Raw genomic sequence first — 14341 nt, 5'->3', positions numbered from 1 at the left:
GCTGCTTGCTTATCAATGAACAACTCTCGTTCGGCAACCACATGAAAAGTTTGGTTTCCTTGATGTATATACACAAATATATGGCTTTTCTTAGTAGTCAGTTTATGATTCAATAGCTTTGCAGATGGCTGATCATAAGCAATGTAGCAGAGTCTCCTGAAGCTTGAAATACTACATCTACCTACTTCCCAAAATGTAATTAAACTTTGTTTGGGGGGACGGGGGTGGTTTCAGCATAGATGTATACAATGGTTGATAATGAATTATCATTTTTTTAAAAAGAAAATGTTAATATCTATGGGAAAGAGTAATAAAGCATAAGTTAGGATAACACTATAATCACTATTCACACATACCATATTTTTGCGGCTGGAGACCCAAGCTTCCTGTTGTTAAAATTGGTGGCTCTGAAGTTTGACCTTCCATTTGAACACCATTACACAAAGACATGGGTACTGGAACAGGCTGAGCAGGAGGAGCAATATTTGGCCAAATCTTTGTTACGTCGATAACAGGGTGCCTAGGTGGCTGCAAAATATTTTTTTTTTTTTTTAAAACAAACTCTGACATCTCTTCAGATTACATGCAAAGCAACCTGTTTTAATTTTAAGAAATTCATACAGAAGTATTATTTCTGCAAATAAACAGGCAACGGATATTCTTTCTGCTAGCTAAGTTACATTATTCTATGCATTTCAACTTTTACAATACCGACAAAGTCAGTCATACTTGCAGAAAGAAGTTCGTATTTCAATATCAACTGCCAACTCTCGTTTGAAAGCACAATATCTGAAAATGATTTCACCAAATTATTTACCCAGTAATAGGGTTATGTATTAAAACGCATTTATCTTTTAACATGGCTCAGTACATGTTGCATATTTAAGGAGAAAGTAATTACAGATCAGGCGCTGACAATGGCACCCACTGGGTGATTTTTTGAGGGAGTTGTCATGTATGGCCACTTCTGAGAGCCAATTATGCCAGGTCCCAGATTTGTAGGGTCAATAGGAGGCAGTTCAACCCTGGAATTTCATGAGCACCACCAAGAGGGATGGGTGCTGCTACTCGAGGTAGGGGAACAAGAGGGTGCCTCGAGATGGAGACAACTTATGACTTTTGCATGTGTGAATCTAAAATGTGGCCACAGCTGTCAGGCCATCACTGGGGAGGGAAGCCACTCCAAACTGGGCCTACCGGGGCAGCTGCAGCCCTCTGGGAGCAAACTACATGATGTACACTTGGAGATGGACTGACTGGAATTCCTTCCCAGTTTCAAGAGAGGTTATCACACTTTGCTCCTGCACCTTTTTAGCATCCAATTGGAGATATATTGAATAAAAGTTTTATTGCACTAGGCTCAGCAGTGAATAGTGGCCAAAAGATAAGAAAAAATAGGGCGGCATGGTGGTACAGTGGTTGGTGTTGCTGCCTCACGGCGTGAGGTCCCAGGTTTGATCCTGGCTCTGAATCACTGTCCGTGTGGAGTTTGCACATTCTCCCAGTGTTTGTGTGGGTTTCGCCCCCACAACACAAAATGTGCAGGGTAGGTGGATTGGCCATGTTAAATTGCCCTTTAATTGGAAAAAAAAATGAATTGGGTACTCTAAATTTATAAAGAAAGAAAAAAAGGTAAGAAAAAATGTCTCTGTAAAAGGTTACGCTGCAGACTGGTGTAGTGGGTAGACATCTGGGACTGTGAAGTTGTGAAGTCACACAGAAGGGTTCTCGCAGCTAATTTCAATCCACCAGCAGTAGTCCTTACAATGATCCTTGGAATTTCTGGATCATGAAAGTTTAAAAGCATTTCAACTTGGGTTCCCACTTAATGCCGGAATTTTCTGGCCGTTTCCACGGGGTTCCCGATGGTGGGGATGCATACAACAGGAAACGCCGGCCAACAGTATGCCGCGAAACACACCACGGGGGTGCGTGGAAAATCCCGTCTGTAATTTCTGCTCCTTCCTACAAGACGTGCACATATGGACATCATCATTAGAATTGGATCAAGCTTGAACATAATGGCACCCCTACCGAGCTGGTTGAACTGCCTGCTATTAACTTGACTGGGTTGATCAATACAATTGTACACTGATGTTTATTTTGGAATAGTGGAGAATAACATGTGTGGGGGCCTGGGTGATAAAATAAGGTTTCACAAAGGCCACTGAATAAAATGCACACATTGGAGAAGGTGAGGAAACAAATTACCAATCAAAACCAAGTATTTCATGTATACGGTATTACAATTTTAATTATATCTATTTAGATAGGTATGGCTTGTGTATGATCCACATGTAACATTCATGTAATAAAGTGACTCTTTGGGGAGGCCAGATGATGTTCTCCCAGTGACAATTAAGAGGCAGCTGGGAGGAATGAGACTGCACAGAACAGTAAAAACAAGGGAAAATTGATTGTGTTTTGTTTTTGCATAACCATAATGTTGATGTGACTGTACTATTTTCTGTGCTATCATATTTTTCACATTTGCAACATCTTTTCTGACACAGCAAAGTGCCACAAATACATCATATAAATACTCCACTGGTTACCTGCAGACTGCATAAATAATGCTAGAAGTTACACATGCTATAAACAAATATATCTCAGATAAGCTGAACATTCTGCTCATGTGCAAACGCGTCAGCATTTTAAAATTGAGTTCAAGCTAGAAAGCTAAAGAATTGAATTTCTTTTTTTTTTAATAAACAATTTTATTGAGGTAGTTTTTGGCTTTATAAACAGTTACAGACATCATCAGAAAGGAAGCAAAAAAGGCTAAAATGTGCAAACATCCACGTACTTTCAATACTTCCATCGTACCGTATTGCACAAGCCCGCTCCCCTCCCACCCGTACTACCCGCCATATTTTCCCTCCTACTCTACTCTACCCCTCCCCCCTGCTGACGCTCACTCTCCCGCAAAGAAGTCAATAAATGGTTGCCACCTCCGGGTGAACCCCTGCACAGATCCCCTCAAGGCGAACTTAATTTTTTCCATCCCCAGGAAACTTGACATGTCCGCAAGCCACCACTCAGTCTTCGGGGGCTTTGAGTCCCTCCACGCCAATAATATTCGTCGCCGGGCTATCAGGGAAGCAAAGGCCAGCACATCGGCCGCTTTCTCCCCCTGGATGCCCGGGTCTTCCGAAACCCCAAAAATTGCCACCCCTGGACTCATCACCACCCTTGTTTTTAGCACCTGGGAAAGAATTGAATTTCTAAACGTTCACTTTTCATTCTTGTATATCTTTGAATCAAACAAAATGTAAAATTATACTAACCTTGTTGAAACAATCATCACAGTTATGATGTGAACCCTTCAGAAACATAGGTGCCATGTGAAAATGTAAAGCGTTAGTGCAAACACGTTTAGGTAGCTCAGATTGATTCACACGATCTTCCAAGTGCCCACTAATCCCACCTGTGAGTTCCATGCAGGAAAAGAAGCTGGATGCATTGTAGCTCTGTTTCATAGGGGTTTGATGCTGCTTGTGGACACTGCTGTGGAAAGGCTGCAGCTGTTTGAAGAGATTGCCACAACAGGACAGATGCTGGGAAAGAGGTGGCTGAAGCTGATAACCAGAGACAACATTCTCTACACAGGGACCAGCTAAACGGTCATTAGTTACAGCCACCGTACAAGATTTTGAGTGGAAAGTAGGCCTTGCACCTATCTGACATGTGACTGTTGCAGTATTTGCGTGTTGTAAAGCTCCAGCTTTTACAGAGTGAATGCAACCATCACCATTGGAAATTTGGAGGGAGCAAGAAGCCTCATTGCCACCATGAGGACAGCAGCTTACTTTAGTGCCAGTTGACTGCTGCTGTTGAAAGGCCTGAAGGCCAGATGGTGGAGCACTTGCAAATAAATTAGAAATAGCATGACAGGAGGGAGGTGGAAGATCCTTCAAATCTAACATGGGTTTGTTGCTCTCCATGCAATTTTTCTGAAAGAAAAGACAAAATACTCATGATTAGTATCTAAATTTTTGATACTGGAATGGTAGACAACTATTGCTCCCAATACAAAATACACATACGTTTCATACACTAGTTATAGAATCTGCATTTGAAAATAATGCAGTCATTTCCTTTCACATGAGCAAAGATTGTTACAAAAGGATTCACACATACTAAGATATTTACAATATTATGGAAATGATTGTAATTGTTAATTATACTGTCCTACTTTAAATGTCCATAACAATTCACCATTAAAAGTATCATTTACAAAGCAGAATATGCAACAATACAATGAAACAGATACAACAGATTAGTTCATGTTAGGATTTATTTATTTTGTTTCCTTTCAAGTTAGGGCACTGCATCTGTGTGCCAATAAATGTGCCTTCTTGCATGGGCGGGGGGACTATAATCAAAGGCCAACATTACAAAGGGTATTCCACTGCTTTCCCTGATTTTTAGCCGTAGCAATTTTTAGAACTCTTGAGGTTTCATCTAAAGAGTCCCAAGTTCCTAAATATTTTTCTACGTTGTAGAGCCCCGATTGTGTAAAATTATTCTTTTCATCGCAAATCATTATCGTACACAAATCATCTTGTGAGCATGCATCAATTTCCAAGCTTGGGCAGCAGTGCAGCCATTCAATAGCTCACATGTAAAAAATATATTCTGACCAAGTGCCCATTTCAAACTTCAGCTTTTGTTCCAGCAGATAGTACTATACGATAATTCACACTCCCAACTTCTAACACATCTGCAGGTATTACACAGAATTCTGTAACCCACTAACTTGAGATGAAATGAAAATCGCTTATTGTCACGAGTAGGCTTCAATGAAGTCACTGTGAAAAGCCCCTAGTCGCCACATTCCTGCGTCTGTTCGGGGAGGCTGGTACAGGAATCGAACTGTGCTGCTGGCCTGCTTGGTCTGCTTTAAAAGCCAGCGATTTAGCTGAGTGAGCTAAACCAGCCCCTATGGAGCAGCCAACATAAAATAAAATTTAGTCAAAACATCTAATTTCCTTGATCTATTATGTTGAGGGAATTAATGTATTCTGCTTGTGACAAGTGGAAATTTTGCTAAACAAAATCTGTTACACGGTGACAAACGCTGCCCATAAATGGACAATGTCTCTGCTACAATGGAGGAGAACGCTTACAATGACCAAACATTAATTTACACAGCGAACACCAAGGAAACTCATTAGATTTTCAACAAAATTTCAGTGATGGGCAGCACGGTGGCGCAGTGGTAGCACTGCAGCCTCACGGTGCTTAAGGTCCCAGGTTCGATCCCAGCTCTGGGTCACTGTCCGTGTGGAGTTTGCACATTCTCCCCGTGTCTGTGTGGGTTTTGCCCCTACAACCCAAAGATGTGCAGGCTAGGTGGATTGGCCACACTAAATTGCCCCTTAATTGGAAAAATGAATTGGGTACTCTAAATTTATAAAGAAAAAAGAATTTCAGTGAAACAAATTGAAAATGATCCTAGTCAATGTTGCAGGATATCTCATCCATTTAAGTGAATTATAATCAACCATTGCTATTTTCTAACTGGAGTGTGCAACTTCAAAATATGAACTTGTAGGAAGTTGAAAAGCCTTGCTTGCACTGAATACAAAATCTTACCACTATATTTTAGAAGCCAATCTATTTGCTGTTACAATGTCTGGAAAAGTAGTAAATATAATAGGCTGTAATGGGAATTACCGTTTTGCTACTCGTCGGCAATATCTGTTCAACTGTTGAAAAGCAATTGGAGATTTTCCAGAGCCACGGTTTGGAAAAGCTGCCATCATCTTCTGGTTGATTCAGCCATCCAGCTGGCCTACTGCAGACATTCTCCTTTCTGTTGCCATCCATTATATAGCTTTACATACTTCCTCAGCATCCTTTTATCTGTACTTCCTTTCATTCTTCCTTCCTGTACTTACAAAAATATAAGAAAATATTGTTCAGAAGGAAATGGTGAAGCAGCTGCATCAGCTTTTTGTCTTGCATTTAGCTTTCCTCAGTCTCCACTACTTCCATCTACATAACATGCAGCAGCAAGTCAACATTATTTGGTTAACTTCTTTACATGGTTATTAGAACCACAACGCAAATTAGTAACTAAACGCAGCTTAGACACTCACAAAGGAACAATGGTACAAATTAGTTACCTCCTCCCAGCCACAATGTTAGGATGGGAGATAGTTTTGTCCACAAGATAAACTTTTCGACGTAGATGTGAAGTAACAAATGAAGTTAGTGAGTCAACTAAATTTACGGGTGTGTGTCTATCAGGCAGTCTATCATTCAACAGGGTGTAATTAATACCAGGTTTGAGACTCTGCAATACACAACATGCAGTCTTTTTGTGATCTTTATTCAACAGATAAGAGCAGATCATATATTCCTGCAGCCCGAGAGACACCAGCAGTTTTGCAACTTGAATCAATTATATCTCGCATGTTCCCAGGGGTATATAATTGAAGCTGCTCATACGACTACTTAACAATTAAAGTCACAAAAATACATTCTTAGCACTGGTGCATTGGTTCCTCACTGGATCAGATCAAATAAGAGGCAGCCCTGCACAAGGCAAAACTAAAACTAATATACTTCAGTCCAAAGTACACTCATTAAAACAAAGACTGCTCTTGGTTTCAGTTATCTTGTCTCTGACATATTCTACAGTTAATGTTTTATTAGATTAAAGTCTGCTGATTCTTCTGCTCTGTGTTTTTTGGTAGTACATCATTCATACTGCATGAGCAAAGGGCTGTTGATTGGTTGGCATGTCGGCTGATTAGTCGAGGTGTTGCCATGGAGAATGCACCAGGCATTATTGTCCTCCACACTTTTGTTTAATTCAAAAAAGGCACAATGCCTGGAAAATGTTCTTTTAGTTTGCCAGTATCCCTTTTCTCATACAGTATAAATTGTTGTTCCATTTGAAATTTGGTATTCTTGCATCTGTCCTGACAAGTACAAAAAGAAAAGTTTCAACAGTATGTCTCTTTTTTGTGCAATACTCAAGTTCTCTGGTTCCTTGAGCCTTTATTAGGTAGTAACCAGTGGCCTGTTGACCCTTAGATGTACCGGTAAGCAAAGGATTCAATTATTTAAATATTTATTTCTCCAGTCAGCAATAAGCTGACATAACTAGGGTCTTTTTTCCTTTTTTTAATGCAGAGTGTGGCAATGGGTGGGAAGAACAGCATTGATGCCACCGGCCCCAAAGGCAGCTTTCTCTGCAGTATTGCTCAGAACGTAGTTTTTAAAAACTTGATGGGCTGGGTCTCACAACTTTGCGCTGACAGGAGCCTACCAGCTACTTTGTTTTTAAAGATCGGCGCACTATTTAAAGGCCGCCCGAGTACACAAATGCTAGAATGGGCCCAGAAAAATACACACCTGAGCTCCTCCGGTGGGTCTGCCTCCCAGCGTGGGAGACCAGTCGTAATTAATGGTGGATGGATAATCTAACGGGGGTGGTAAGACATAAAGGCCTGATAATTTGATTCAAATTTATTACAATGGAATTCCCAACATTGAACGTTGGGATTCGAAAAGTTTATCTTGTTGGGGACAGCGAGACTCCGTGTTGACGTAAAACATGATTTGGGCCTCTCACAGGATTTTCCACTCCCGTCTCCAAACCACGTAGAAGAACGAGAGCGGGAATCCTCAGCCAAGATTTTGTGGGCAACTTTGAAAATAACACAAACTTTTAATTAATGGCTTTTGTGATGCATTTACAGACATAAAGTATGCTGTACTATTCAAGCCTTTAGATGTGTTAGTGCAGTTTTAATTGAAATTCTACACTTTTCTGGGGAGTTTGCCAAGACGATCTGGCGTAATGATGCTTTAATCCTGGCAAATTAACGGAGCTGAGCCAGGGTTGGGGCTATGGAAGTGACTTGCAGGCTGAAAAGATGATTGAAGAACTTTGAAAGATTTGAAGAAAATGTAGGTGAGGAACCTAGTCTATGCAAATAAGTCTGCAGAAGCAAAAAATTATATGTGCACGATATTATTAAAAAGCCTGTTACTGAACCATGAAAATATAAAGCTGTTTTATAAACTGGTTAAGGGTGTGATACTTTAATATGAAACTGGGTCATGCTGTATTAAATGTAATGCTGGTGTAATTCCGAATCCAAATTATTGTAAATTTTGTAATAATTAAGTTGCCAATCATATTACTGTTGCCTATGTAGAAATTATAAAAGAAAGTTAATAAAATGTCAAATTATGTCCTTTAAATTCTTAACACCTTTAAAGGTGACCTAAAAATGAAGTGGTCCTTTAGCAATGTCGCATTCTTAATGATGTTCAAACTATTGCAGGATTTGTTTAATAGTGTTTGGTGTAGAACAATTCAAGAGCAGATTCAGGCATCAGAAATAAAGCTAAACTTAACAAATATAACACGGATTATGAGTGGTAGACAGCAAAGTGGAACTGAGACCACAACCAGATCAGGTATGATCTTATTAAATGTCACAGCAGGTTCGAAGGGCTGAACTGCTGCTCCTAACACCTCCAGCGAGAACCACCTTTGTGAAGACGGGCCAGAGGAATTCCAGCAATCAGACCCACAGCCTACCAAGCCATCTTTGCGGGCAGTATACTTGAATCTGGGGTATCCTCTTGTTTTATGTGGGTAATATATGGGTTAATTGTGTTAATAAATATTGTTGAGGGCAGCACGGTGGCGCAGTGGATTAGCCCTGTAGCCTTACAGCGCCGAGGTCCCAGGTTCAATCCCAGCTGAGTCCCTGTCCGTGTGGACAGGGCACTCAACCATGTTTGATCCATTTCCTGCATTTCTGCCCTCACCCCTTAACACCATTCTAGGGTTCTCCTTGTCCTCACTTTCCACCCCACCAGCTTTTGAATTCAAAGAATCACCCACTGCCATTTCTGCCAACTCCAGCATGATACCAAACACATCACCCATCAGCACTCCAAGGGGACTGTTCCCTGTGACAATTTGGTCCACTCCTCCATCATGGCCAACATCTCATCCCCTCCCCATGTAATTACAGGTGTAACACCTGACCCTTTACCTCCTCACTGTTCAAGGCCCCATACACTCCTTCCAGGTGAAGCAGTGATTTACTTGTACATTCAATTTATTGTACTGTATTCGCTGCTCCCAATGTTGTCTCGCTACTTTGGGGAGGCTAAACAGTCTGGGTCACTGCTTTGCGGAGGCTGGTTTAGCACAGTGGGCTTAACAGCTGGCTTGCAATGCAGAACAAGGCCATCAGCGCGGGTTCAATTCCTGTACCGCCCTTCCCGAACAGGTGCCGGAATGTGGCGACTAGGGGCTTTTCACAGTAACTTCATTGGAGCCTACTTGTGACAGGTAATTATTATTATCATCTTCAGTTGACAAGCATGACCCCGACCTTCCTGTCGCTTTGCATGTCAATTCACCGTCTTGCTCTCTTCTCTGTCCTTGACCTGCTGCAATGTCCCAGTGAAGCCGAGCACTAGTTGGAGGAACAGTACCTCATCTTCCCATTAGGCACATTACAGTCTTCTGGATTCAACACTGACTTCAACAAATTTAGTCCATGAACCATGTCCACCAAATTTCTCCTACTCTTATCACCTGTCATTAGCATTTGGAAGGACTGGCAGATTGACAATCAACCTATTTGGCTGCATTATGAAAGCAACTTCCTGGGCCATTAAGCCTTGGGTTGGGACTGGAACACCTTCGGATTCAGAGACAAGGGCGCTACCATGCACCACAATATCTGAACTTTAATCCATCGAGTGCCATTAAATTTATTTTCTTTACATTCAAATTTCCCCATGTCTGCGTAGATTTCCTTCCACTAGTCCCAAAAGACGTGCTTGTTAGGTGAATTGGACATTCTGAATTCTCCCTGAATGTGCCCAGACGCCAGAGTGTGGCGACTAGGGGATTTTCACACTAACTTCACTGTATTATTAATGTAAGTCTACTTGTGACACTAATAAAGATTATTATTATTTGAATTTGGCAGGACTACATTTGTGCAAAAACAAGTCAGATTTAGTTGTTACATGTTAGCAGAGTAACATATCTGATTGCTCAGTGTGTTAATCAGCTACCACGGTTCACTCCTATTAGGACACAATTTGACCTCCAGTGACCTGGTTGCCTATTGTCAAATATGAATACAGGTACTGTCCTGATCATCAACGAAGGAGGTAGAGAGGACAGAAACTGACAATGGCAGAAGTCTCAACCACGTGCCATCTATATAATTACTTTTAGGCAAATGTCTCCAGTAAGAATTGTCTTGGTCATAATCACAGCACAGAAAGAGGCTCCTTGGCCCATCATGTATGCACTGACCATCAAGCACCTATCCTAATCTCATTTTCCAGCATTTGGTTCATGGCCTTACATACTATGGTGTTTCAAATGCTCATCTAAATGCTCCTTAATTGCTGTGAGGGTTCCTGCCTCTACCACCCTTACAGGCAGAGAGTTCCAGATCCCACCACCCTCTAGGTGAAAGTTTTTCCTCAATCCTCTGCCCCTTATCTTAAATCTATGCCCGCTGGTTATTCCCCTCTACTAATAGGAAAGATTTCTCCCTATCTACCCTGTATATAATCCCTCATAATTTTGTACACAGTAATCAAACCCCCCTCGGCTATCTCCGCCCTAAGAAAAATAATTCCAGTCTAACCAGCCTCTCTTCATAGCTGTGGCACAGTGGTTCGCATGGCTGCCTCAAGAGCACCAGGGACCTGGGTTCAATTCCGGCCTCGTGTGACTGTGTGGAGTTTGCCCGTTCTCTGTGTCTGCGTGGGTTTCCTCTGGATGCTAGTTTCCTCCGACAGTCCAAAGATGTGTAGGTTAGGTTGATCGGCAATGATAAATTGTCCCTTAGTGCTAAGAAATGCTCAGGTTAGCTGTGTTGGCCATGATAGGGTGGCAGAATGGTCCTCGGTAGAGTGCGCTTTTGGAGCGTTGGTGAAGACTCAATGGGCTGAATGACCTCCTTCTGCACTGTATGGAAATGCTCCAGTCCAACCAACACCCTAGTGACTCTCCTCTGCATCCTTTCTAGCGCAATCACATCCTTCCTCTAATGCAGCGACCACACACAGTACTCTAGCTGTGGCCAACGTGCATTTTATACAGCTCCAGCATAACCACCCGGCTCTTAGAAGTACAATTTGAAAAGGAATCAGTGACACTTTGATTCTTTGACCATTATTCATGTATTAAACGTGGCAGATAGACTATGCAACTACACAAGATATCACAATTGAGCCTCATCCTGTTCTCATTAGAGATCCACATAATCTTCCCAGCACAGATCACAGGACAGCACTGCGAAGGAAAAGGCAACAACCCTGGCCAATCTTCCTTCACTAACCCAAGTTCCCAACCTGTACGGGTGGGGGGGTTGGGCGTTTATTTCTGTGATGTCCCTCAACAAGGACCTGACGAAGCTCAACTGCAGAGGAGGGCGGGCTAAAGAGAAAAGAAAATCCCTCGATTTATGCAATTCATAACAAGGAGGGGGGAATAAATGGGCCAAGATTCATTTCTGAGGTCAGGATTGGAAAAAGATAAGCAAACCACAGGTGATGAAAAGGTGTTTACATGTCTGAAAGGACATCTTTGCAATGAGTGCAGTTAAAAGATACACACCACACACTCACAGACAGAGACATAGACAGAGCTGTAAGCGGGTGATGCAGACAGGCTGGGCCCCGGGATAGGATCATCCCTAAGCCCACACTATCACCACCCCATCCCTGAGCCCACACTACCACCACCCACCTGCCTGAGCCCACACTCACCACCCCACCCCATGGCCCACACTATCACCACCCTCACCCCCCTGAGCCCACACTATCACCACCCCACCCCTGGGCCCACACTATCACCACCCTCACCCCCCTGAGCCCACACTATCACCACCCCACCCCTGGGCCCACACTATCACCACCCTCACCCCCCCCCCCCCCCTGGGCCCACTATCTCCACCCTCACCCCCCTGGGCCCACACTATCTCCACCCTCACCCCCCCTGGGCCCACACTATCCCCACCCCCCTGGGCCCACACTATCACCACCCCACCCCTCTGGGCCCACACTATCCCCACCCCACCCCCCTGGGCCCACACTATCCCCACCCTCACCCACCTGGGCCCACACTATCTCCCCCCTCACCCCCCCCCCCCCCCTGAGCCCACACTATCCCCACCATCACCCCCTGGGCCCACACTATCACCACCCCACCCCATGGCCCACACTATCACCACCCTCACCCCCCCTGAGCCCACACTATCACCACCCCACCCCCCTGGGCCCACACTATCCCCACCCTCACCCACCTGGGCCCACACTATCTCCACCCTCACCCACCTGGGCCCACACTATCACCCCCCTCACCCCCTGCGCCCACTCTATCCCTACCCAGCCGCGGCGGGCGGGGTTTACGATGGAATCGGGCCTTTCTCGCCCAGACAGAAACCGAAACCCTTTGACGCAGAAACATTTGTTGACTTCCCCGATCCACAGGAAGATGGTCGGAGCTGAAGGGCGGCCTGGCCGCAGGGACGGTGTTTACCTGCTTCAGCCGCCCGACATTCCCGCTGTCCCTCAATCCGCCTCCGCCCCTCACCCCCTCACCCTCAGCCCCTCACTCACTCCCGCTCTGCCCGCGCTCGCCGCCTCCGCACCAGCTGCCGCAAAGCGATTCGCTGTCGCAAAGCGCAGAGACGGGGTTTCCCGCGCTTAGCTGCAGGGGCCTCGCTGGCGGTTGGTGGGAGCGCGAGATGGGGGGGGGGGGGGGGGGTGAGGAAGAAGTGGGGGGGGGGTGAGGAAGAAGTGGAGGGGGGGGTGAGGAAGAAGTGGAGGGGGGGTGAGGAAGAAGTGGAGGGGGGGTGAGGAAGAAGTGGGGGGGGGTGAGGAAGAAGTGGGAGGGGGGGTGAGGAAGAAGTGGAGGGGGGGGTGAGGAAGAAGTGGGGGGGGGTGAGGAAGAAGTGGGGGGGGGGGTGAGGAAGAAGTGGGGGGGGGGGTGAGGAAGAAGTGGAGGGGGGGGGTGAGGAAGAAGTGGAGGGGGGGGGTGAGGAAGAAGTGGAGGGGGGGGTGAGGAAGAAGTGGAGGGGGGTGAGGAAGAAGTGGAGGGGGGGGTGAGGAAGAAGTGGAGGGGGGGGTGAGGAAGAAGTGGAGGGGGGTGAGGAAGAAGTGGAGGGGGGGGTGAGGAAGAAGTGGAGGGGGGGGTGAGGAAGAAGTGGAGGGGGGGTGAGGAAGAAGTGGAGGGGGGGTGAGGAAGAAGTGGAGGGGGGGTGAGGAAGAAGTGGAGGGGGGTGAGGAAGAAGTGGGGGGGGGTGAGGAAGAAGTGGAGGGGGGGTGAGGAAGAAGTGGAGGGGGGTGAGGAAGAAGTGGAGGGGGGGGGGTGAGGAAGAAGTGGAGGGGGGGGGTGAGGAAGAAGTGGAGGGGGGGGGTGAGGAAGAAGTGGAGGGGGGGGTGAGGAAGAAGTGGAGGGGGGGTGAGGAAGAAGTGGGGGGGGGTGAGGAAGAAGTGGGGGGGGGGGTGAGGAAGAAGTGGAGGGGGGGGTGAGGAAGAAGTGGAGGGGGGGGTGAGGAAGAAGTGGAGGGGGGGGGTGAGGAAGAAGTGGAGGGGGGGGGGGTGAGGAAGAAGTGGAGGGGGGGGGGTGAGGAAGAAGTGGAGGGGGGGGTGAGGAAGAAGTGGAGGGGGGGGTGAGGAAGAAGTGGAGGGGGGGTGAGGAAGAAGTGGGGGGGGTGAGGAAGAAGTGGGGGGGGTGAGGAAGAAGTGGAGGGGGGGGTGAGGAAGAAGTGGAGGGGGGGGTGAGGAAGAAGTGGAGGGGGGGGTGAGGAAGAAGTGGAGGGGGGGGTGAGGAAGAAGTGGAGGGGGGGGTGAGGAAGAAGTGGGGGGGGGGTGAGGAAGAAGTGGAGGGGGGTGAGGAAGAAGTGGAGGGGGGGTGAGGAAGAAGTGGAGGGTGGGTGAGGAAGAAGTGGGGGTGGGTGAGGAAGAAGTGGGGGGGGGGTGAGGAAGAAGTGGGGGGGGGTGAGGAAGAAGTGGGGGGGGTGAGGAAGAAGTGGGGGGTGAGGAAGAAGTGGGGGGGGTGAGGAAGAAGTGGGGGGGGGGTGAGGAAGAAGTGGGGGTGGGTGAGGAAGAAGTGGGGGGGGGGTGAGGAAGAAGTGGGGGGTGAGGAAGAAGTGCGGGGGGTGAGGAAGAAGTGGGGGGTGAGGAAGAAGTGGGGGGTGAGGAAGAAGTACGGGGGGTGAGGAAGAAGTGCGGGGGGTGAGGAAGAAGTGCGGGGGGTGAGGAAGAAGTGGAGGGTGAGGAAGAAGTGGGGGGGTGAGGAAGAAGTGGGGGGGGTGAGGAAGAA

General features: G+C 46.3%; 1 protein-coding gene across 4 annotated transcripts in view; it reads right to left on the bottom strand.

The window, feature by feature from the left end:
• The window catches only part of LOC119979124 (meiosis regulator and mRNA stability factor 1), a 61025-nt gene extending 48361 nt beyond the window's left edge, over positions 1–12664 (bottom strand). For 2 of the 4 annotated variants that reach the window (XM_038821134.1, XM_038821137.1), the window contains exons 1-4: positions 12554–12662; positions 5680–5893; positions 3288–3953; positions 357–528 (exon numbers count right to left, since the gene is read on the bottom strand). In XM_038821134.1, coding sequence (XP_038677062.1) covers positions 357–528; positions 3288–3953; positions 5680–5832 — 991 coding nt within the window. In that variant the 5' untranslated portion in view covers positions 5833–5893; positions 12554–12662. Of the gene's footprint in view, positions 1–356; positions 529–3287; positions 3954–5679; positions 5899–12553 lie in introns of those variants that run through there. The other 2 variants (XM_038821135.1, XM_038821136.1) reach the window with 2 other exon arrangements.
• Positions 12665–14341: the final 1677 nt, after the last annotated feature.

The sequence above is a fragment of the Scyliorhinus canicula genome, chromosome 15 (genome assembly GCF_902713615.1).
Source record: "Scyliorhinus canicula chromosome 15, sScyCan1.1, whole genome shotgun sequence".
NCBI classification, from domain to species: Eukaryota; Metazoa; Chordata; class Chondrichthyes; order Carcharhiniformes; family Scyliorhinidae; genus Scyliorhinus; species Scyliorhinus canicula.
Note: the sequence above shows the minus strand (reverse complement) of the source record. Positions and strands in the feature narration are given on the sequence as shown.